The sequence below is a fragment of the Doryrhamphus excisus genome, chromosome 9 (assembly GCF_030265055.1).
Source record: "Doryrhamphus excisus isolate RoL2022-K1 chromosome 9, RoL_Dexc_1.0, whole genome shotgun sequence".
Classification (NCBI taxonomy): Eukaryota; Metazoa; Chordata; class Actinopteri; order Syngnathiformes; family Syngnathidae; genus Doryrhamphus; species Doryrhamphus excisus.
In genome coordinates, this window is record NC_080474.1 from 2233452 (window position 1) to 2258677 (window position 25226).

At 40.5% G+C, this 25226-nt stretch overlaps 2 protein-coding genes across 7 annotated transcripts in view; both read left to right on the forward strand.

Annotated features, from left to right (window-relative positions):
• LOC131135660 (mitogen-activated protein kinase kinase kinase kinase 4-like) overlaps positions 1 to 15094 on the forward strand; it is a 50122-nt gene extending 35028 nt beyond the window's left edge. For 2 of the 6 annotated variants that reach the window (XM_058081834.1, XM_058081833.1), the window contains 17 exons: positions 409 to 552; positions 2700 to 2957; positions 3568 to 3677; positions 3909 to 4072; positions 4170 to 4258; positions 4629 to 4807; positions 4895 to 5012; positions 6263 to 6631; positions 6980 to 7094; positions 7178 to 7345; positions 8669 to 8812; positions 10957 to 11091; positions 11182 to 11282; positions 11411 to 11560; positions 11637 to 11796; positions 13259 to 13398; positions 13474 to 15094. In XM_058081834.1, the coding sequence (XP_057937817.1) occupies positions 409 to 552; positions 2700 to 2957; positions 3568 to 3677; positions 3909 to 4072; positions 4170 to 4258; positions 4629 to 4807; positions 4895 to 5012; positions 6263 to 6631; positions 6980 to 7094; positions 7178 to 7345; positions 8669 to 8812; positions 10957 to 11091; positions 11182 to 11282; positions 11411 to 11560; positions 11637 to 11796; positions 13259 to 13398; positions 13474 to 13557 (2628 nt within the window). In that variant the 3' untranslated portion in view covers positions 13558 to 15094. Of the gene's footprint in view, positions 1 to 408; positions 553 to 2699; positions 2958 to 3567; positions 3678 to 3908; positions 4073 to 4169; positions 4259 to 4625; positions 4808 to 4894; positions 5013 to 6154; positions 6632 to 6979; positions 7095 to 7177; positions 7346 to 8668; positions 8813 to 10956; positions 11092 to 11181; positions 11283 to 11410; positions 11561 to 11636; positions 11797 to 13258; positions 13399 to 13473 lie in introns of all 6 variants that reach the window. The other 4 variants (XM_058081832.1, XM_058081835.1, XM_058081836.1 and 1 more) reach the window with 4 other exon arrangements.
• Positions 15095 to 19675: 4581 nt separating this feature from the next.
• Positions 19676 to 24806, forward strand: LOC131135723 (interleukin-1 receptor type 2). Its single transcript, XM_058081956.1, has 9 exons — positions 19676 to 19821; positions 20877 to 21135; positions 21205 to 21379; positions 21888 to 22068; positions 22800 to 22889; positions 22989 to 23054; positions 23134 to 23269; positions 24244 to 24389; positions 24467 to 24806. Exons 1-9 carry the CDS (start codon positions 19734 to 19736, stop codon positions 24628 to 24630), a joined length of 1305 nt encoding a protein of 434 aa, XP_057937939.1. The 5' UTR covers positions 19676 to 19733; the 3' UTR covers positions 24631 to 24806.
• The last annotated feature ends 420 nt before the right edge of the window (positions 24807 to 25226 follow it).

Sequence of the window (25226 nt, forward strand, 5' to 3'; positions counted from 1 at the left end):
TTGGTATTCGTTAGGAAGGCCATATCCCCTCATATCATATAATATGACTAATATATGACTGGTTTCTAGACCAGTTTCATTTAATTTCTAGACCAGTTTCCTCTAGACCAGTTTCATTTAATTTCTAGACCAGTTTCCTCTAGACCAGTTTCATTTAATTCCGTTAGTGTTTTTGAATTCCTCTATGAGCCTGTAGTGTTTTGGGTGGTGCTTTAGATCTTCTTGTTTCCTCTGGTCAAGGTTGCTTTCCTACTTTCTGGGATGTTGGGAGAACCCATGTTCTAGCATGTTAGCAAGAACCGCCTTTCAAAAAGAACCATCTGTGCTCTGGTCCCGAACCAACCAATCATCCACCTTTTTCCATTCTCTCGCACCAATGCTTACACTTCCTGTGTGTGTCCCTGCTAGGCTGATGAGCGGTACCGGAAGAACATCCAGGGTTCTCCTCAGTCGGCACAAAGTAAACCGCCGCAGCCACCGGTGCCGCCGCGCTCCGAGTCATCCTACCCCAACGGGAACGCAGAAGCCATGCACCGGCCTGGGGAGGCACAGGTAAAAAAAAAAATAAAAATCATTCTTTTGTTATGCCGCTCTTTCTTTTTGTACAGTACAACTCAGTGGAACCTTGGTTAACATCATTAATGCCATTACTTTGTTGACTCTAACCAAATCCTTTTTTCACATAAAAACGTAGAAGTTCCAGAAAGCAATGAAGACGCTAATCAAGATTCCACTGAAGTCATAATTTGCCAATATTCTGTTGAATACCAGGAATATGTTAATGTAGGGACTGACTATGCATTGAAATGAAGAAAAAGGGGCGTGACCAAGCATTCTACGTGATATGTAGATGTCTCCTTCTCTCCTCCAGCTCATTCTTGTGTGTCTTTATGCTGATAACATCTCCCCTCCTGCTTCTTCTTCTCTCAACTGACAACATGTTCTTTTCCCATCGGGATCACAGGAGCAGATGAACCCGGAATGAATGTTCTTCTTCTGGGATTAACAATTTGATTGACAGGATGTCTGTTCTCCTGTTGTTTATACGAGCACATCGGCAGACACGAGGCTTGAAAAAAACTCCTCACCAGCCCGACAGAAGGCGTCGGCGTCGGCGAGAGTGTTGCATTATCGAGAGTTTAGGACTCTTTTATAATCACATTAGTCATGACGGAATTCATTGTTTTGGTTAAGGCTCATGTCTCCATCCACTCACATTAGTCACGACGGAATTCATTGTTTTGGTTAAGGCTCATGTCTCCATCCACTCGTGTCGGTCTTGTCTTTTGTTTGCTGTCATTTCCTGAATGTCACATTGTGATGCTGCTTGTCAGCCTGGCTTTTATTTTCTATTTATTTTGTGTCTTTTCATTGTGCTTTAAAAAAAATGCAAAATTCTTTAGAGGCTTTGCTGAGATTTGGCGCAAAACTTTGTCCAGATACAGAAGGAGAATGGCTGTTTTTTCTCCATTTTTGCCTATTTTTATTGATATATATTGTACGTGTTTTTTTTTCAAGTATTGTTTGTCCATAAGTGCTCTGCGACGGGCTGGCGACCAGTCCACGGTGTACCCAAAGTCAGCTGGGATAGGCTCCAGCATACCCCCGCGACCCTAACGAGGATAAGTGGCATAGAAAATGGATGGATGAAACTTTATGCTACTAAAATGCTCTTATTTTGCCTCTTAATATCACAACGGGGCTGCACAGCGGTCGAGTGGTTAGCGCGTAGACCACAAAGCTAGGAGACCCGAGTTTAATTCCACCCTCGGCCATCTCTGTGTGGAGTTTGCATGTTCTCCCCGTGCATGCGTGGGTTTTCTCCGGGTACTCCGGTTTCCTCCCACATTCCAAAAAAAAACATGCTAGGTTAATTGGCCACTCCAAATTGTCCATAGGTATGAATGTGAGTGTGAATGGTTGTTTGTCTATATATGCCCTGTGATTGGCTGGCCACCAGTCCAGGGTGTACCCCGCCTCTCGCCTGAAGGCAGCTGGGATAGGCTCCAGCACCCCCCGCGACCCTTGTGAGGAAAAGCGGTAGAAAATGAATGAAAATGATTCGGCTGGTCTCGGATAGGAGGATAGCCGCTTGTGATTGGACCAGGGAGGGGGGGGGCGTTTGATTGGCGCCCCCTCCCCTACCAAGCATCGCATGTGTGCGGATGACGTGGTGCTAAATGACTCACAGACGATCTGATTCTGAGTCAGGGTTTCGTACGTAGCAGAGCGCTTCTTTCGTTCACCCCCTCCATCCAAGTTTTTGCTAGTTGGCGTGTTAGATTCCAGGTTAATACTGCCAGGCAGTAGTTGTGTTGCCGTTTCATGTTGCTTCCTGAAAATTATGAATAAGTCGACATAAGCGGATGCTTTTTAGTCATAAGAAGAATATGTTGGACCAGGACTTGATGAGTTAGTCCACAGTGACGGGTTGCCAATTGTATTAAAAGCAGAGACTTGTGGCGTAGCTGTCAGTCAGCACTGTGAGAACAAAAGTGATGTACCCCGGGGGGGGCATGAAAGAAAACAATGAAAAACTGCTGAGTTAAGGATTAAACATGACCACAAAGATGGAAAACATACCAATCCAGAGAAGATACACAAGTTCTTTGCTCTCCGGTCCAGCAAAGCTCTAAAGATCACCTGCATGCTCACCCTTCCCTTCTCCATGTCTTTTTGTTTGTTTTCCGTCTGTGAAGGTCCGTGCCCTAAAAAGCGGCGCCCTAGCCCCGTCGTCCTCCCCCGCCGCCGCCCCTCCGCCCGCTGTGTGTCGCTCGCACTCCTTCAGCGAGCAGCTCCCTCCCGCCTTTGACGGCCTCCATCTCCGCCACAGCCAAGAACATCACCTTCACCCTTCATCTTTATCACCATCATCAAATCCTGCACGCACTGACCCACACCCCCACCCCCAGACTAGACCCTCGCCTCACGAACCTTCTCCAGAGGTGCCCCCCACGGTAAGGACAGGATAGCCTGTGTAGTCTACTGATTAGCTGATTAGCATATCAGGATCAACGCAGTCACTTTGAATTTACAATCTATTTTCATCCTGTAGGAATGGAAATGGTATTTGTCTGTTCCAGGGTCAAACTGTGACCTTTATTAAGTGTACAGGCACTGTTTTAAGTCACATTTGAACATATTTAAGTGTCATACCGGTGTGAACATGATGATAAACATGTGATGAGGTTCTTTGGAGGTTCTTTGGCGGTTCTTTGCAGGTTCCTCGAGTCAGGATGTTGGTTTCCATTCTTTCTGTTTGAGCAAATAAACCAAATGCAATTGGAATATTTGGTTGAATATTTACAATATAGGAAGTATGAATTTTAAAATCGGAGGATACATATCAGGTGAAATGATTACGCCCCCCCCCCCCCCCCCTCTGAAACACGTCCTCACTGACAAGCGGCTGCACTAATCTTCTTTGTGCACGGCTTTGGTTGTGTTGCTTTAAGTGTCAAAGATGGCGGATGATGATGATGATGATGATGATGTTAGCCACTTTCTATGTGCAAATATGTATGTATTATGTATGTATGAATAGGTCAATGCTTTTATTGTGAAAAGGTCCCCGTCAGGACGACATCCAGGTCGCCGGTGTTGCCGAGGCGAGACTCGCCTCATCGGCATGGCAACACGCCACACAGTGGCCACGCTGTGAACCGCAACGCTGGCAGGTAATTGATTGACACTCAGGTATATTTCATCTATTTGAAGAAAAACATATATCTGAGCTTGTGATATACAGTAGACGATGAATACCCCCTCGTCTTTGCGCTACTTAACCCCCCCGGGGTTAGAATCAGAGCATTTAACGATGTGTAAATGGAGCTTTTGTTGCGGTTGCCCTTAAACCCCCCCCCCCCCCCCCCCCCCCCCCCCCCCCCCCCTGCGCTGTCTTTGGACAGTCCCGCCGAGCCTCGGCTGCTGTGGGAGCGAGTGGAGAAGATGGTTCCCAGATCGGCAGGCAGCAGCGGCAGCGGAGGCTCCAGTTCCTCCAGCAGCTCCTCCAGCAACTCCGGCTCTCAGGCTGGTTCTCACTGTGGCTCTGGAGAGCGCTTCAGGGCCCGCAGTGAGTCCTGACACCACAACACACGTGTAGGAGTAGCGGCTCCAAATCAGTGAAAGCTGACTTTTTTTTTTTTTCTAAACCTCGTTCCTCCAATCAGCCTCCTCCAAGTCTGAGGGCTCGGCCCTTAAGAGGGCGGACAAAAAACCGGAGGAGAGGAGGGAGGCGGTGAGGCCAAGCAGACCAGCGGTGAGACTTTGAGAAGGAGTAGCGTGCTAGCGCCAGCAGAGCTAGATCACATAGATCTAGATTGTGTGTGTGATCATGTTTTCTACCTTTTTTTGCACTTTGGATGATCATGTGACGACTTTCTGCCGCCAACTTGACTAACGCCTTCTCTAACCATTTCTAGATTTTTGTCATTTATCGTCTTTCTGCCACTAACGTTTTCTCATTAATGGCGATAACGCACTAACTTTGCCTCCAGCAGCAGGACCGCCATCGCTTTGCTCTCATGCTGGCTTCTCATTGGCTGGCCTGGCTGAATAACCACGCCTCCTAGCTGACAGCTTCCTGTTGGCGCACCGACTGACCTTTTTAATCCGTGTTCACCCAGCAGGACCTGACGGCCCTGGCCAAGGAGCTGCGGGCGGCTGACGACGTTCGCCCGCCAAACAAAGTCACGGACTACTCGTCTTCCAGCGAGGATTCGGACACCACGGACGAAGATGATGACGAGGAGGTGGACCAGGAGGGAGGCGAGGAGTCCACTTCGGGCCCGGAGGACACCAGGGCGGTGTATGTGGACTTATTATTTTTGTTGGACAATTTTCACAGTAAACAAGTTGTTTTATATTCGGAATTGGTTCCTCTTCTCCTCTGCAGGTCCTCCCGGCTGAGCAACGGCGAGACGGAGTCGGTGAAAACGATGATTGTTCACGACGAGGGTGAGAGTGACGTCGGCTCCACGCCCTGCAAAGACAGCACCCTGGTGGTTCGGCAGGTACCGACATCAATCGGACGATGCTTGAGTGTTTTGGCATGAGCGACATCAAACCCGTGTCGTGTTTGCACATTCAGACCATCCTGTGTTGCCCCCACTTTTTGTCTGCATGCTCTGTTGATTGTTTTTTCCGTCCTCAAAATACTGATGATGTAACGCTACACGGAGAAGCTAACCGTACTCTGACCACAATTACATAAAGAACGACGCAGTTCTGTCAATAAATATCACAAGACTTCACTGCCAACATAAAACAGAATCGAACCCTCAAACACAATAGATCTGGAATCTGGAATCAATTAATTGCCGTAAACGAGGGATGGATGAGACAGAGACAGTAGTAGTACTCTACAGAGACACACAAGCACCAGTGCACAAGTGTAAAGGTGAATATAGGGGTGTTATTTCATGTCTGGAGAGCTCTAATAGTGTTAATATGTGTATTTAGAAGGTGGTAAAAAGGTTTTCTATATTCTAAGTGCAAAAATATGCACATTTATTAAGGATAAAATGAGGGATTGTACTGTATGGACATTGGCGTAAACGCGGGATGGATGAGACAGAGACAGTAGTAGTACTCTACAGAGACACACAAGCACCAGAACACAAGTGTAAAGGTGACTATAGGGGTGTTATTTCGTGTCTGGAGAGCTCTAATAGTGTTAATATGTGTATTTAGAAGGTGGTTAAATGGTTTTCTGTATTCTAACTGCAAAAATATGCACATTTATTAAGGATAAAATGAGGGATTATACTGTATGGACATTGGCGTAAACGCGGGATGGATGAGACAGAGACAGAGTAGTACACTACAGAGACACACAAGCACCAGAACACAAGTGTAAAGGTGACTATAGGGGTGTTATTTCATGTCTGGAGAGCTCTAATAGTGTTAATATGTGTATTTAGAAGGTGGTAAAAAGGTTTTCTATATTCTAAGTGCAAAAATATGCACATTTATTAAGGCTAAAATGAGGGATTGTACTCTACGGACAGTTTGATTTTATCGCAAACATTTGGAAAATCAACCAACAGTGATTAAAAACAAAAGCGAGGTGTGCTACCGTAAATGCTAACTTTGTGTTAGCGCAAAAGGCTGTTTTGTGTGAAGGAACTAACAAGCGTTCTGTTTCCGCCTGTAGACTAGCCACCGTAGCTTGCCCTCGGCTCTAGCTAACACCTTCCCTTCACCCGAGCTCACCAGGAACGCGTGTAGACCCAAAGCCGTCTACCCCTCTTTCTACTTCCAGAGTGCAGGTGATAACAAAAAGAGGCCGGGCCCCGGCATTGGCCACGCCTCCCAGGGCCCCGTCCTGCAGACGGGCTTCAGCCCCAGTCCCGGCTCGGCGTCGAGCCCGGGTCTCGGCCAGCACACGCCCAGCCCCCACCACCAACACCACCACCATCATCACCACCATCACCATCATCCGCATCACCCCACACAGCAGCCGGACAGGAACGGCTTTGCGGGTCGCATCCACCACCTCCCAGACCTGATCCAACAGAGCCATCATTCCTCCCCTTCCTCCTCTGCATCCACCTCACCCTCCTCCTCCAGCCTCGCCAGCCCCTCCATGTCCCCCCAGAGTCCACTGGACAAGCTGGGCATCCTCATGGAGGTATGTCACCCTCATGGTTTAGATCACATGTCAATCAAGGGCGGAAGCACTTTCTCCATACGGTTCCAGTTGCAACCATACTGTACTAGCAAACCTAAACATGTCAACGTTTCACATTCCACAGACGGAATAGGATGTGTCCGACGGTGATGTTTTTATTCCAGTTTTTCAGCCCATGTTTGTGTATTTTACCTTTTTGTTCTCAGTGATGTACTTCCTGGAATGAATCCATTGTGTTGTCATGCATGCACGTGTCCGCTGCATCCTCGTCTTTATTATTTACATAAACATCTTTGTGTTTATTTCCTGCCGTGCAAATGTAACGGCTGGCTTGTTTTTATGATGCAGAGTCAGTCTAGTAACAACATGCAGAAACACAAGTCGTCCTCCTCCTTCACGCCCTTCATTGACCCCCGCCTCCTGCAAGTGTCTCCATCCACCGGCAGCGCCCTCAACAACGTCGGTAAGTCCAAGTCCAACTCGTTTGTTCCTACGTAGCTTAGCTGCTATTATAGACTCGCATACAAGTTCAGTGTGTGCTTTTAGGCTACGGCAACGATGCCCGACTGGCAGAGGCGCTGAGGGCCGACCCGTCCCGGAAAGGTTCCGTGGTCAACGTCAACCCGGTCAACACCCGCCCGCAAAGCGACACCCCCGAGATCCGCAAGTACAAGAAGAGGTTCAACTCGGAGATCCTTTGCGCTGCACTCTGGGGTAAAAATGACAACAGGACGCTAACTGCTAGCATCTTATTGATTTGGGAATTCTATTTTTAGACACATTTATTGTTCAGGGAATCATTTATTTAGCTAGAGCGCAAAGAGCTAAGGGTGTTAATTGGAAACAAAGTGTGTAAACTAAATTATGTATACCAGGTACTTTTTGTATTTGTGTAATGATTTGGGGGGCATGAGAAAGCTTTGTCATTAATTAACACGTATATTACGCTACGCAACAGCAACAGAACCGATGTTGTAACTGTGGTCAGGAGCAAACTGCTCCGTTAGCATTAATAGTGCTGATGAGTTGATTATAAACAACACTACAAGTGTAACACGCATGAGTTTCACACAAAGAGCTGAGGTGAAACATTTTAAAGCGCATGCAGAGCTAGAATGGGATGCTGACCATTCATGACACTTCAAATGGGGCTACTGCCATCATGTTGCGTAATAATAATCATTAAAATTGAAATTAGAAAGTAACGAACAGCAACAGAACCAATGTTGTAATTGCAGTCAGAAGTAACCTGCTCCGTTCAAATTGATAAGGCTGTTGAGTGTATTGTAAACAACACTTTGGCAAGTACAACACTCCTGACTTCCACACTGACAGCTGGGGTGCAGCATTTTAATGCGCATGCAGAGCTAGATAAAGATATGGGATGCTGATCACTCATGACACTTCAAATGGGGCTACTGCTATCATGTTGCGTAATAATAATCATTAAAATTGGAAAGTAGCGTATAGCAACAGCAACAGAACCGATGTTGTAATTGCGGTCAGAAGTTACCTGCTTTGTTCAAATTGATAAGGATGTTGAGTGTATTGTAAACAACACTTTGGCAAGTACAACACTCCTGACTTCCACACTGACAGCTGGGGTGCAGCATTTTAAAGCGCATGCAGAGCTAGATAAAGATATGGGATGCTGACCACTCATGACACTTCAAATGGGGGTGCTGCCATCATGTTGCGTAATAATAATCATTAAAATTTGAAAGTAGCGCATAGCAACAGCAAGAGAACCAATGTTGTAATTGCGGTCAGAAGTAACCTGCTTTGTTCAAATTGTAAACAACACTTCGGCATGTACAACACTCCTGACTTCCACACTGACAGATGGGGGTGCAGCATTTTAAAGCGCACGCAGAGCAAGATAAAGCTGTGGGATGCTGACCACTCATGATACTTGAAATGCGGCTACTGCCATCTTGTGGCGTCGTAACAATCATTTTTTTTTAAATGCCACTGCAATGAATGACCCGCTGCTGTTTACAGACCCCAATAATTTGACGTGTTGTTGTGTGCACGTAGGCGTGAACCTGCTGGTGGGAACGGAGAGCGGTTTGATGCTGTTGGATCGCAGCGGTCAGGGCAAAGTTTACCCGCTCATCAACCGACGACGCTTCCAGCAGATGGACGTCCTGGAGGGACTCAACGTCCTGGTCACAATATCAGGTATTACATCATCTTATTTTCAAAAAATGCTCTAAATAAAATGTATTATTATTGTTAATATATCATTTTATTAAAATTTAATTAATAAAATTCATTAAAAATTTTATTAAAATTACATTTTTTCTTTTACAATCAGTAACTGTTACATTTGTTCACTTCCTGCCTTCCCAGTTTTTATTTTTTTATTTTATTTTATTTATTATTATTATTATTTATATATATTTTTTGTCACGTATCGAAGTACGAGGTGATATGACCATCCAATGACATAATGGGTACCATAGTAACTGTCAATATAGTGATATATATAGCACATCATGACTTTAATAATAGTTTATTCTCATAATATTAATTTCACATTCATTTATTCAATTATTATTATTTGTAATTTTTACTGTTATTTTTCCTCATACTAAGTTATTTTTGTAAAGTTCTGACTTTATAAAATTATAACTTAATTAAATTATAATTTTTAAATGTACCGTGGGCCCAAAAAACAAAACATCTGCAAGCCACAAATGGCCCCTGGGCCGCACTTTGGCCACCCCTGACTTACATGAATGGAAATGTTTACTTGTGATGTGTCCTGTCCAACACACACACACACACAAACAGCGAGTGTCCACATTCACGTCCGTTTTCTCAAGTCCACACACACACAGGATGTTGGGTAAACGGCCGCTGCTTGCGAGCACGTCACGCTAGTGTACAACATGTAACTCTTTCCGAGATGGAAGGAAGAGGCGCGCGGAGACGCAACCCGGCTGGTTTTGCGGTGGAAGAGTGCGCGGCTACATATCTATAAGTCACAAATACGTCTCTAGTCCATTCGTCATGGCCACGCCACTTCCTCATTGTCACTGGACAGGCCGCCAGATGCATTCATGGACTCTCCGAACATCACAACGTCTTTGTTATGTGTGCTCTCAATCACGACAGATTGTTAAAAAAAAACTTGAGAATAAAGTTGTAAATTAGGTGAAACTATTTCAATATTAGGAGAATAAAGTTGTGAATTTATGAGAAGTTAAAAATGTATGAGAAAAAAATGTTTTATGAGGAAAAAAAATGTCACAATGTACATTTACAAGAAAAACGTAAATGTACAAGATAAACATTTGTAAATTTAGGAGAAAGTCAGTCCACAATGTATGAGAAAAAGTCGTCAATTTACATTTATGAGAAAAAGAATATCAAAAAAATAAGGCGTAATATCACAAGAATAAAATTGGAAACTTACGGGAATAAAAGTCATAAATTTTAGGAAAAAAAAGTGGTAAATATACCAGAAAAAATGTCCTAATATTACAAGTAGTTAATATATGAGAATGAATATATTAATATTACACGAGAAAATATTTTTTAAATACTCTTTAGCAAAGTTAATATTGTGACTTTTTTTTTATGATAAAAATGTTACCATATGAGAATAGAGTCATAAATTTACGAGAAAAACGTTTATGTACAAGATCAAAATTCATAAATTTACGAGAAAATCAGTCAAAAATGTATGAGGAAAAAGTCATAAAATTATAAGAAATAATAATAATAAAATAATAATACATGTAATAATAATAAATGTAAATTTACATTTATGAGAAAAAAGTTGTGAAATTATAAGAAAATAAAATTATAAATGTAATAATAATAAATGTAAATTTACATTGATGAGAAAGTCGTAAAATTGTAAGAAAAAAAATAATAATAAAAAAATAATAATAAATGTAAATTTACATTTATGAGAAAAAAGTCATAAAATTATAAGAAACAAATAAATGTAATAATAATAAATATAAATTTACATTTATTATTATTACATTTATTATTATTATGTTTATTATTATTATGTAATGTAAATTTACATTTATGGGAAAAAAGTCATAAAATTATAAGAAAAAAATAAATGTAATAATAATAAATGTAAATTTACATTTATGAGAAAAAGTCGTAAAATTATACAAAAAAAGGTGTAACATCACAAGAATAAAGTGGGAAACTTGTCAGGTCAGGGCCTCGTCATCATGAGACATGTGGACACTCCATTAGGTACACCATCTAGTGAGGACACACAGCTTTGATAGACACAATTCGTGTATTCTAACGATCATAACCATATGAATATTATATTTGTGTATGGACGGCAGGTAAGAAGAACAAGCTGCGTGTTTACTACCTGTCTTGGCTGCGGAACAAGATCCTTCACAACGATCCTGAGGTGGAGAAGAAGCAAGGCTGGACCACCGTAGGAGACCTGGAGGGCTGCGTCCACTACAAAGTCGGTGAGTCGGGATACTAGCGAGCTTTAGGTCACGTTGTCCCGCTTCCCGCCACAAGGTGTCACCATGGTGACGACGCTTTTACACTCACAGTCAAATACGAGAGGATCAAGTTCTTGGTCTTGGCCTTGAAGAACTCTGTGGAGGTCTACGCCTGGGCTCCCAAACCTTACCACAAGTTCATGGCCTTCAAGGTAAGAGCTGGTCAGTTCAATACAATACACGCGTACTCGGACATACGCCATGAGGTACGCCTCTAGCTAACTAGCTAGCTAACTACGTAGTGTACTGTACTATACTGTATGTTCTCTGTGGTCTTCAGTCCTTTGGTGACCTGGTGCATAAACCTCTGCTGGTGGACTTGACCGTGGAGGAAGGCCAGAGGTTAAAGGTCATCTACGGCTCCTGCTCAGGCTTCCACGCCGTGGATGTGGACTCCGGGGCGGTCTACGACATCTACCTACCCACGCACGTGAGCGCCGACACGCACACGTATCTTCACGTAGATGAAAGATGGAACCCGGCTGATGCGGGCCGCTTCTCCACAGATCCAAACCCACATCCAGTCTCACGCCATCATCATCCTGCCCAACACGGACGGCATCGAGCTGCTGGTGTGCTACGAGGACGAGGGCGTCTACGTCAACACGTACGGACGCATCACCAAGGACGTGGTGTTGCAGTGGGGGGAGATGCCCACCTCAGTGGGTGAGTACTGCTTCCGCTGAAGTACTACCGTCAATGTATATTACCATTTATTACCATATAGAGGATCTTTGCTATTACTATTTATGCAGGATGTTCTTATAAACAGCAAAGCGTGGCTGTCCTATAGAGGATCTTTGGCTGCCGTTTTTGGTAGGAGGTCTGTAAAAACAGATTTCCTGTCACATAGATGATCTTTGACTACCGTTTTTGGTGTAGCAGAGCACTCCTGTATATAGAGGATCTTTGTTATTACTATTTATGCAGGGTGTTCTTACAAACAGCAAAGTGTGGCTGTCCTATAGAGGATCTTTGACTGCTGTTTTTGGTATAAGGTCTGTAAAAACAAGAGTTCTTGTCACATAGATGATCTTTGACTACTGTTTTTGGTGTAGCAGAGCACTCCTGTTATATAGAGGATCTTTGTTATTACTATTTATGCGAGATGTTCTTACAAACAGCAAAGCGTGGCTGTCCTATAGAGGATCTTTGACTGCTGTTTTTGCTAAGATGTCTGTAAAAACAGAGTTCTTGTCACATAGAGGATCTTTGACTACAGTTTTTGGTGTAAGTCCTTAAAAACAGCAGAGCACTCCAGTTCCTGTCCTATAGAGGATCTTTGACTGCTGTTTTTGGTAGGTCTGTAAAAACAGAGTTCTTGTCACATAGATGATCTTTGACTACCGTTTTTGAAGTATCTCCTTAAAACCGCACACTCCTCCCATCATAAGGAGTTCCTTAAAAACAGCAGAGGACTCCTGTTATATAGAGGATCTTTGCTACTACTATTTTTACAGGATGTTCTTACAAACAGCAAAGTGTGGCTGTCCTATAGAGGATCTTTGACTGCTGTTTTTGGTAGGAGGTCTGTAAAAACAGAGTTCCTGTCACGTAGATGATCTTTGACTACCGTTTTTGCAGTATGTCCTTAAAACCGCACACTCGTCCCGTCATAAGGAGGCCCTTAGAAACAGCAGAGCCCCGTTTTAGAACGGCTCTTTGACCAGCAGTTTTACGGTAGGTTCCTAAAAACTGCAAAGCGCTCCTGTCAAAGAAGATCTCTGACTCGGGTGTTTGGGTTCTTCAACACCGCAGAGCTGTGTCTTTAGACTAGCATTTTTATTTATATAAAAAACAGCATAGCACCGTTGTATAGACAATCTTTGACCAGTGTTTTTATAGTAGGTTATAAAAACAGCATCGCGCTCCTGTCAAATAGAAGATCTTTGACTAGCATTTTTGCAGTATATTCTTAAAAACAGCAAAGCTCCTGTCATAAAGAGGATCTTTCACTCGTGTTTTGATTAGCAGGGCCTTAAAAAGTCCTGTCCTATGAGGGACTACATTTTGGACTAGTGGTTTAGGGGGGCGGTGCCTAAAAACGGCAAAGCTCCTGTTCCCAAGAACATGTTTGGCTGCTGTTGTGCAGCAGGTTGCTAAATGCTAATGTTGTCCGTGCTGGCAGCCTACATCCGCTCCAACCAGATCATGGGCTGGGGTGAGAAGGCCATCGAGATCCGCTCGGTGGAGACGGGCCACCTGGACGGCGTCTTCATGCACAAGCGAGCCCAGAGACTCAAGTTCTTGTGCGAGAGGAACGACAAGGTGAGATGTTCCACTCTGATGGGAAAATGAAATGAAAAAGCAGAATATGGCGTCATGCCGTTGCACGTTCCTCAGGTGTTCTTCGCCTCGGTGCGGTCCGGAGGCTCCAGTCAGGTGTACTTCATGACCCTGGGCCGCAGCAACCTGCTCAGCTGGTAGACCTTCTTCCTCCTCTTCCTCCCAGTCCTCCGCCCCCGCCCTCGTCAACACTGGATCTCAGAACCCACCGTCCACGTCTCGGACCGCCAAGAGAACCGCAGACTGGACTCCACCTTGTGTCGGCAGCGTGACAAAGATCGCAGTCACGTGGGCGCCCCCCCCCCCCCCCCCCCCCCTCCCTCTTCTCCCACCCCGCACTTCCTGATGTCAGCCGCACAGGAAGCTGACAGGGAAATGAGGAAGTTGTGGATTCACGGAGGAGGACGTGGAAGTCTTTTCCCGGCGCTCCTGGACTTCTTCTAACCGCCAGAACCGCTTACTCGCTCTTTCGACCGCTAGAATCCTCCTCCTCCACCCCCCCTCATCCCTTCGGCGGCAAGTCAAAATGGACTCTCCATCACTTCCTGTCAGTGTTGGATGAGGTCGGACGGGGAATGGCTAGAGGAAGTGACACGGCGATGGATTCCAGAGTAGTATTTTTCAATTCTTATTCCTCCCACATGAGCGTGAATATGTGCAGTTGTTCAATTTGTCTTTGACCTTTTTTTTAATTTTAATTCTGATTAATATTATTATTAATATTCATATTGTTTTCAAATGCACATCCACCCTCGTGTCCACCGTCTGCTTGCTTCCACCCACAGAGGGCGACGTGTCTGTCTGCACAGAATGTGTGCGTACCAAAAAAGTCAATAAAGTTGTGTATGTAAAAAATATATATAAATAATATTAATAATAATAATGATGATGATGATGATGTAATCTTGCAAAGATAAGTGGTGAAACATGACCGTGACTCTCAGCTGTGAATACGACATAATGGATTTATTCAGGTATATGTGTGTGTGTGTGTGTGTGTGTGTCCAAAGCATGAGACAACCGTGATGATGTCCTGATGATTGACAGCTGGGTCACATGTACATATATCCTTGGATGGGGGAGGGGTTTATCAGGACGTTTGTGTGTGTGTGTGTGTGTTTGCATCAAGGCTGTGACGGTGACTAAAAATGGCTCGCAGTGTCGTTACCTCTCCTCAAGGTGTCGGGGGCGGGGTGTTTTTACGTGTCGGGCCGCCCACGTGGACGACTGTTGCCGTGGTAACGTATCTTAGCGCCTGGCCAATCATAAGGCAGCCTGTGCTAGCGTGAGATGTGACAACATACCGTGGTATTTTCCTACGTAGGCAAGAATCCTGACGACGTCAACGTCTACTTTCGGTTCATGACGGCATGTTTTGGTAGAATTGGCCAAGAATCCTACTGATTTTGAATATTCCCCCTGTTCAAGTCCAAATCAGGACAGGAAGTCGGTCCGGTTTCCTTGTCATGTCTTATTACTTTTCACTCTTGTGAAACGTGTCTTGTAGGTTTTTCAACACGACATGAATAAATCCTTGCTGTTTCGGGGTTGAATGCGGCCTGTTATTGGTCATCAAATATATATGTTTTTTTTTTTTTTCAAACATTTTGATGCTTGAAAATGTTTTTAATTTGACCAACAAACTTGGAAAATTTGCTTATATTTAAATATACATTTAAATATATATATTACAAATATAATATATATATAATATATATTTAAATAAATATAAGCAAATTTTCCATTATATATTACATATAAAATATATATATATATATATATATATATATATATATATATATATATATATATATATTACATATATATATATATATTACATATATAATATATATTTATTTTTTTCCAAGCATTTTTATGCTTGAAAATGTGGCCAACAAATGTGGAAAATTTGCTTATATTTAAATATTTAATTAATGGAAAATGTGCTTATATTTAAATAAATATATTTTAATTAATAAATAAATATATTTATTTAAAATTATATGTATTTAAATATATATATATATATATATATATATATATATATATATATATATATATATATTTAAATTAATGAATGAATATATTTAAATATATATATACATTTATTTATATATATATATTTAAATAAATATATATTCATTTAAATATATTTATTTAAATATAAGCACATTTTCCATTATAACATATACTATATATATATATATATATATATATGAATAAATATTTATTTATTTAAATATATTTAAATATAAGCAAATTTTCCACGTTTGTTGGCCAAATTAAAAACATATTCAATCATAAAAATGGCCAAATGAAGTAAAACGGTGAGACCTTGGTTTTCTTCTACAAAATAATTTACAGCGCTCTGGCTCTTCCTTCTGTCATCCGTCTGCACCACCCGTTGTTTTCTGCGTCCTGATTGGCTGTAGACATCTCCATCATGCTGTGTCTCCTGCGTGTGTCATCGCTAGCTTTCTTGCTAGGTTGTAAATCTTGGTTAGGAGAAGTACTGCAGCGTGATGTTTTAACAAGGATATAAAAACGCTACAGTCCAGCCGAAACAACGCCAGGACAAAAAGGCACAGTCACACAAGTGGAAAAAACAAACATGCACCATATTGGACGCTAACCGGGAAGTACATGAATCAAGGCAACGTTTTGTTCAACCGAAAAACACGCTAACCGAGGTTCCACTGTACAATATATAAGGCATTCAGGGCTCCAAGGCGAGGTATGTAGTATCAGTATCAGGTGGCAGTGATGTTCCAGTAGATTGATGAGACAATAAAAAGAAAACAAACAATGAAATCTCCCAAAGCTGACAAGTGAGTTTAATTTCTGTTTCTACTATACTGGGTCATAAAAGTGTTATAGGGGTGCTAGTTTATGTATAGAGTGCTCTAATAATGTTAAAAACAGCATTTAGAAAGTAAAAAAAACTTGTTTATTTTTGGCTTCATAAGTTTAATTCGTACATTTAAATGTTAAATGTGCTTTCTAGCAGCTATCCATCAAAACATCCAATGGCTTTGTCGACGATGTGGGCGGCCCTAATCCCTAATCCCGACCGGTTTTGACGAGTCGGGTGAAGCGTTGGCGTGCGCTAAAAGCGGCCTGCTTTTCTAAGTGTTGACGTAAATACGCGAGCGCGGTGGTTTTAATCTTTAATCTTCTACGACATGTTTACAGCGTTTGGCTCCTCGCACCGTTTCAGTTGAATGACCGCCATTCATCGTAATGAACACTCACTTCCTGTCAGGTGTCCCGCTCGTCAATAACCTCGTTAACCCGCGTCGAGGAGGCACGTGTTGTTCTTCGTTCAGGTATTCCCGTCGCCATGGAAACGCTGTTCTACGCTAACATGTGTCCTCTCTGTGTATGACAGGAAGTCATGTACTTGATTTTTCTTTCAATAAACAAAAAAAAATCATATTTTTGTGTCATAATCATATTTTTTGTCTTCTGTAGCCAACATTTGTCAACACATGGACAGCGCCACGATTCCAACGCCAAATACCGGCTACGGCACTTCCTCATTGTCACTGGATAGACCGCCAGATGCATTCATGGACACTCCGAACATTACAACGTCTTATGTGTTATGTGTGGTCTCAATCACGACAGATTATTTAAAAAAACATAAAAAATAAAGTTGTAAATTTAGGTGAAACTATTTCAATATTAGGAGAATAAAGTCGTGAATTTATGAGAAGTTAAAAATGTACGAGAAAAAAATTCATAAAAGTAAAATAAAAATTTGTAAATTTACGAGAAAATCAGTCAAAAATGTATGAGAAAAAGTTGTGAATTTACATTTTAAAGTTTTTAAAAAATTATAACAAAAAAGGTGTAATTTTACAAGAATAAAGTCAGAAACTTACAAGAATAAAAGTCGTAAATTTCCAGAAAAAAGTTGTAAATATACAAGAAAAAGGTCCTAATATTACAAGAATAAAGTAGTTAATATATGAGAATTAAGTGGTAATATTACATGTCATACGTATCGGAGGGGAAATTGAGCTTAGCTCTTCAGGAAGGAAGGAAAACGTTCCTCATCCCATATTTTCCCAGCTGTCTCAGGCAATGTCTGTTACATAAACGTACCATTTTTTTCTTGTGAATTTACAATAGCGTCATAAATACAAAATAAATGTTCAAATAATTTTTAGCAAAGTTAATATTATGACTTTTTTCTTGTAAATTTATTTAAAAAAATTTCTCTGAAATTCACGACTATTTTTGTTAATTTCCGACTTTACGTTTCCAGTTAAATTATCACTGTTAATACATGCAAATGTTTGTTGTTGCCTTGGCATTTATCTTTCTTTCAACAAAACACAATCAAAATGGGTATATTTCACACAATGTGTGACATGGTAATTAGTCAGAAATGATTAATTTGAAAACAGGGATTAATCAAATCATCCGTCCATGCACGATTTAGGTCTTTGGAATTTTGCTGTCTGTTTTTGTTCTGTCTCACGAAAGCTTCTTGTCCCGTTCCGCAGCGTTCAAGTCTAAAAGTGCTGAGTCTGCGCTTCTTCCTGCTCAGGTAAACGTGCTCACACTCACAGGTTGGTTTTTTTTCACGATTATGTCACCATACCCGGAAAAACATTTGTAGACACCCAGTTGAAAATATGCAGTACTTAACTTCATCCTAAAGAACATGAAAAAGTTAAGACTTGACACAAGGTCATGTAAATAAAAGTAGAGTTAAGTTAAGACTATGTAGTCAAGGTCATGTAAATAAAAGTAGAGTTAAGTAAAGACTTGAGTCAAGGTCATGTAAAAAAAAAGTAGAGTTAAGACTGTAGTGATGTAGTCAAGGTCATGTAAACAAAAGTAGAGTTAAGTTAAGACTATGTAGTCAAGGTCATGTAAACAAAAGTAGAGTTAAGTTAAGACTATGTAGTCAAGGTCATGTAAACAAAAGTAGACTTAAGTTAAGACTATGTAGTCAAGGTCATGTAAACAAGCGTGCGTGCGTGTGTGTACTGTTGTGGAGTCCAAAGTGTTACATTGAGAAACTTGAGAAATTTCCTGCTAAACACTCATTCTGTCCTTCTGGCTCAGTGGGGTGTTTTTCCTCGTGTGGACGGCCTGCACACCAAAAGCCTCGATTACATGATAGCACATACGCACCACACTCATGGCTAGCAAATATGATAATATTTCATCTGTTATGCTAACTCGTATTATTAAGTCTTATTGAAGGCTTTGGAAGGAAAAAACATATGAATATGAATATACAGTGAATATGCTAACTTAGCATGATGTCGCTGTTAAAATGTGAGCGTAATGTTAGCACTGTAGCTTGCTAGAGCTACGCTAACCTTGCTAACGTTTGATGTCAGACTCTGCATGCATGTGACGGAATTTTTGGTGTTTTTTTGAATTTTTTTCCGGCAACATTTGCAGTTTGCTTCAAATGTTTGTATATACAAATAATATTATAAATCATAATAATTACATAATATATAATAATGATATATTAATATTAGATTTTTTTTAAATACGATTACTACTACTACTACTACTATTAATAATAATAATGTAACAATAATAATGGTAATGGTAATAATAATAAAAAATAATAATGTAATTATTATTATTATTATTAATAATAATAATAATAATAATAATAATAATAATAATAATAATAATAATTATTATTATTATTATTATAATTATAATAATTATAGTAATTATAATAATTATAATAATTATAATAATTATAATAATTGTAATAGTAAATTCATTCAAAAATTCAAAAATTTGCAAAATTCACATGCACAAAATTCAGTTACCTTCGTAAACGTCTTTAACCCTGTTTGTGTGTGTGTGTGTGTGTGTGTGTGCGTGTGTATGTGTGTGTGTGTGTGTGTGTGTAATCTCAGTGGAGGAAACGGAAGCAGAAGTAAACTTTGTCTTGTTTCCAAAATAAGAATTCACCAAACAGCAGCAGGTTTGGATATCAGATAATATTTTTTATAATAATATTTTCATTCATTTAAAGTGTAATAAAAAGCCAAATAGTGTATAAGCATCTAAAGAAGCGTCAAAAGTAGCATAGCATAAACAATGCCATAAGAAGAAGAAGATGTTTACGTTTCTATGACGTGACTCACGCTGACGGTGACGACATCCTGCGGTTCCAGCGTTTCCGTGACGGCAGATGACGTCATCGCAGCTTTGCCAAAGTCTACTTAAGCGAGCGAGTCTGAGCCCGAGCCTCATTGGGAGTCTTGAAAAGCACCACTGGGTCACCGCGCGCTTCTTGAGCCCTGCTGGCGTCGAGGCGAGGCGCCGCCATGGCCATCTGGGCGTTGATGTTGGCGCTGCTCGCTGTTGAGCAAGCTCACGGACGAAGACCCGCCCTTCCTGACATGTCCGTCAAAGGTGAGCCGCCGTTGTGTTCTTATCATTCCGAGCTCTTCCACTGGGAATGAACGGATGCTGATGAATGCATCACAGCATATCATGGCAACCCTCACGCCCCCAAGTGGCTGTGAGCGGTAGAGCGATGACATCACAGCTCATCCCGTTGGTTGCTTGATCTCATTGCCTCATTTACCGTGAGCTGCCCTTCAACCGCCTGTCGGAAAAAGCCCCAAATTTCCCCACCAGCAAGTCAGGATGGTGCAAAGCCAAGAACATCCTGTTCTTTCTCTACATATTTGGGCTTTTCTTGGAATAAATCACCGTTTATTATCAACTCCAATACCATTTACCAACTCTTACAAAGTTGGTTTCAGCAGCTATCCTGAAGTCCTCCTGAGCACTTGGGAGTGTGACCAACCACAGCGGAGTGGGCGTGCCAGGGGGAATATATTAAAACAAATCACAGCGGAATAGGTGCAGATTCTGGAAGAACTATAAAGCTTTGTGTGCTGGTTATTGTGTGCAGCTGCTCTATAGGAGTCGACAACTCTATACAAAATGCCACAAAATGATCACAATAGGTCCTCTTTGATAGATGTGTTTATGATTTATTTTCCACATATTCTTGAGAATATGACAAAAATAAATACAAATAAATAAATAAATAAAAATTAATACAAATTAATAAAAAAAAAAAAATTAAAATAAATTTTAAAACAAGCTTAAATTATATTTGGAAAGCAGGAAGTGAACAAATGTAATAAAATAAATGTTTAAAAAAACTTAAATTATATTAGGAAAGCAGGAAGTGAACAAATGTAACAGTTACTGACTGTAAAAGTACCAGATGGAGGGGTAGGATTTAATAAGCTTTGCTTCTACCTACTCCTTTTCCATTACCATTACCATTAGCATTAGCATTAGCATTAGCATTACCATTAGCATTACCATTAGCATTACCATTAGCATTACCATTAGCATTACCATTAGCATTACCATTAGCATTACCATTAGCATTTGTACTTTCTGAATGGCACGATGACAACATGAAGCAACGGTGTTTTGTCCGACAGACAGCTGTTTCACGGTGCGGCCAGAGGTGGAGCTGTTTCGCATGGAGAGCGAGGCGGTGGTCTTGTCTTTCCAAACGTTCCGGAGAGCCCTCAAAGTACGTAACATAGCCCCGCCCATGTCCACGTACCACATCGCCAAGGGCAACGCTAGCACTGCCACCTTCTTGGACGGCGAGGGGCGTGTCCAGAGGCACGGCACAGAGCTTTGGCTCCTCCCAGCTCGGGCGGCCGACTCCGGGGAGTATACGTGCACCTTCAGGTAAGTCTCCTCTCGCTTTTCATGGCTTTGAACTTTAAGGTGACGATGCTGGATGTATTATTTGTTCAGAAATGCTAGCTACTGCATCAGAGGTAGCATCACGCTGGCGGTGTACACGGCGTCCACCGTGGACATCAAGAAACTGTCCTATGAGTACAACGCCACGGCGGGGGAGGACGTCACCCTCAGATGCCCCTCTTCGTATCACTTCAACAACCCGGAGCCACAGATAGAATGGGAGGCGGTGAGTGGGGCAGCGCCCCCCCCCCCGAGCTACTAACTCTCATGCAGATCATGAGCTCCACCCCACTAGGGGGCGACTTAGTGCCTACAGGATGATTGATTATAATAAAACTAATACATTAATCATCTTTATCGGCTTTAGCAGATTTTTGTTTTTTTGCGCGGAAAACAGGACAGTTTTATTTGGATCATGTTCGAATTCTGCGTGTTTGTAATTATGACGAGAATTAGCATTGGAATAAATTGTGTTTGTGAAAAAGAATAAAAAAAATAAAGAAAAAAAATGCTATATCATGCTATTACGATAATTAAGTCTTAAATTTACGAGAAAAGAAGTCATAAATGCGTAAGGAAAAAACATCAGATATTACGAGAATGCGTTTTTTTTATATTACGGATAAAGTCGTAAACTTACGAGAATAGTACATTTGCAATAAATTGTCATTTACCAATTTTGCCACAAGAGGGAGTAACTACACTCTAATTGTTCTGTCATCGTTTTTTTTCAGAACCTTGCTATTGGACGCCTCCAAGACGCCCAAACATGGAGATCCTTCCGTACCGATGGAAGGAAACTGTTCATCCCGGCGGTGAAGCCGTCCGATGCCGGCGTCTACACGTGTCGCCTGGACGTGCTCGTTGACGACAGGAAGTACCCCATCAGCAGGGTCATTCAGCTTTTGGTGGAAGGTGGGTCACCTTTTATTTTTTTGTGGTTTATATTGTAACTGTGTTAAATAAACATTTGAATTATTTAGTATTTATTTAGCAAACAGAAAATATATTTATTGAAGTACATAAAATACCATTATATATCAGGGATGTTTTTTGCCAAAAAAACAATATTGTCCAACCCTCAATTTTTTTTTACCAAGGTATACACACTTGCCTTTTTTTTTTTTTTTACAAAAAAACAAATAATATTTAGAAGATAGAATTAATCAATTCAAATACATGTTTTTATTTGTACTTATTTTAGCATTCTTCATTGATTTTTTCCTCAGGAAAAAAATCTGTAATTATTTTTTAGATAATAAAATATATTTTAAAAATAAAAAAATTCAAGGCATGCAGGAAAAATATTAGTAATTTATTTAATATTTTTAATAATTTATTTTTTATTCATATTAATTAAAAATAGTTTGGGGTAAAATAGACTTTTTAAATGTATATATTTGTGTTTTTTTTACTGTGTTCCATACTGTATAATGTATATTTTATATATACGTATTTTTAATATTTATTTTATATAGTATATATATAGATATATATAGATAGATAGATACACGCCCTCTGCCGGTAGCTTGTGTGTACTACATGTGAGGACAAACCCCCAAACAGTCAAAAAGTCAATAGCTATCTTATTGTGAAACACCAGGCTACTAACGGTCCCTTTTGGGAAACTATGTGTGATCCTGCAGGTCCAGACCCGGTTCCAACCCACACCGAGGTGGACCTGACTTCTGAAGTGACCTCTGACCCCAGGCACATCCGAAGCAGTGTTGCTCCCAGTAAGAGCCAGCCTTCCTGGAGCCTATGTGGCCCAGCTGACTTCAATACGTGTTGGTTCTCCATAATACATAACGTTCTGCTGGTTCTTCCCGTTGTAGCCCTCACACATACGCCGCCGTTGATCATCTCCCCGTCCAACGGAACCATCTTCGAGGCGGCGCATGGTGAGCGATTGGCGAGCACGCACACGCAGGATGGGGAAAGATGACATGATGACGTTTATTGGTGGTTGATGTTGTTCAGGTTCCGCCCTGGAAGTGGTCTGCAAGGTTCTGACAGCTTGTGACTTTGTGAGTTCCACCGCCGTCTCCTGGTTGGTCAACGGCCTGACGGTGGAGTCGTCCTACCTGGATGGGCGTGCCCTGCAGGGTGGGAGGAGGTGAGGAGGTTTTTAACCCTCCAAAAAAATACACTCCCATGTTTGATCCTAATGTCAAAAAACAAATAATGCCTTCAATAAGGCCTCTGCGTGAAATATGCATATGGAATATAATTGTAATTGTTAGCGTATAGCATATAACTCACACTCGAATTTCAAAGGCAACAAAAATGTCAGCTTCTTAAAAACATCTCCTTTAATGTTTTTAAAAACATTACATTTATTTTGGTAACTTTCAGCACCAGGTCACTGAGTTTACATAAATAAAAAAAAATAAAACCTAAATAATAATAATAAAATACATAATAAATAATAACAAATAATAAATAATAATAAATCAATAAAATAAATAATAATATAACAATAACAATAAAATAATTAATAATAATAATAATAAAAATAAATCAATAATAAATAATAATAATAGTAAACTAATAAACAGTTTCCATAAGAGAAATGTCAAAACACTTTTATTATTATTATTAAAAGTCATTTACAATAATAATACAATAATACAATACAATAATACAATAATACAATAATAATACAAATAACAATTGTTATTGCCATTATTATTTTTATTAATATAATTTTACATAATTAACAATTCATAATTAATAATGGAGAATCAATAATAATAATAATTTTATATATTAAAATTTATAATAATATATAATAACAATAATAATTCATATGTAATTATTATCATACATGCATTATTATATATTATATTTTCAAATATGTTCTAACAATAGTCCAATATATAATGTAATGTAATCATTATTATTACAATATGTATATATATATAATATATAGTTTACTCCATGACCCATTAGTAAAAGTGGTGACATTTTGCTGCATGCTTTGAATGGGAAAATTGTTGATTTTATGTAAGGAGGAAGTGTGACATTTTCGTGTCATTTAGCGACTGCAGATGTTCTAAAAAAAATGAATATGATGAAAAATTGCGGCAGGGAAAGCAGGACGGCGTGGGGGTGCCAGGTGGAGTTGAGGCTCATCGTCATGGCGATGACGGAGGAGGATGCTGAGGCAGAGCTCCGCTGCGTGGCTAACAACCAAGGAGGCAGACAGGAAGTTGTCATCCACGTTGGGCTGGAAGGTGAGTTTCATTCATAGTGAAGACGTATAAAAGTAACAACACGTAAAAAACATTTGACCTCTGGTCACGCCTCACAGACTCCAAGTTCACTTGGATCGTGGTCTCCGCCGTGGCTACATCCTGTTTCCTGGCGGTGGTCTGCGTCTTCCTCTACGTTCTTTTGAGGCCCAAACAGAATAAGAAGAAACTGGACTACTTCCTGGCCCGGCAGAACAGTACCTTCTACAGTACCGAGGACTGATTATCTTCATAGTCGCTTTTGTGCTTGAAGAACTGGGCGGTCCGCCACCAGGCAATACTCCATGTGGCCACTAGAGGGCAGCAGAGGAAACAGTTTTCCTCGCCCAGCTTGGAAAGCTTTAGACAAAATGAACATGTCTATAAAGCAAAGACGAACGGAGGAACCATCTTGTACTAATTGAGCTTTGTGAAAAGACATTAAAGCTAGAATTTAGCCAACAATATCGTGTATCGTATTTTTGTATAACATGTAATTTAATGTAAATACACATTTTAGCTTGAATGTATTTATTGTATACAATATGGTATACAATATATTGTACAGTAAATTCCATTTACTGTATATAAAAAAAAACCATGAAGTCAAACATGAAATCAGCCCATTCATGATCAATATTTAATTGAAATTCAATATAATATTATCTTCAAATAAATGTAAATAATAAAAAAATTGTATTTTCTCGCTCTTCCTGACTTATTAAAATGCTTACATACAGTTACATACAGTTGGAGTAATTAAAATATCACTGCTTGACATCATTATTCCACATTATTATACGTTATTATATGTAATAATAGCATACCAATAGCATAAAG

Coding starts and splice junctions, on each gene's coding strand:
- LOC131135723 (XM_058081956.1), top strand. CDS start 19,734: ATGGCCATCTGGGCGTTGATGTTGGCGCTGCTCGCTGTTGAGCAAGCT. Junction 21,380..21,887: donor CACAGATAGAATGGGAGGCG/GTGAGTGGGGCA, acceptor GTTTTTTTTCAG/AACCTTGCTATTGGACGCCT. Junction 22,069..22,799: donor CATTCAGCTTTTGGTGGAAG/GTGGGTCACCTT, acceptor GTGATCCTGCAG/GTCCAGACCCGGTTCCAACC.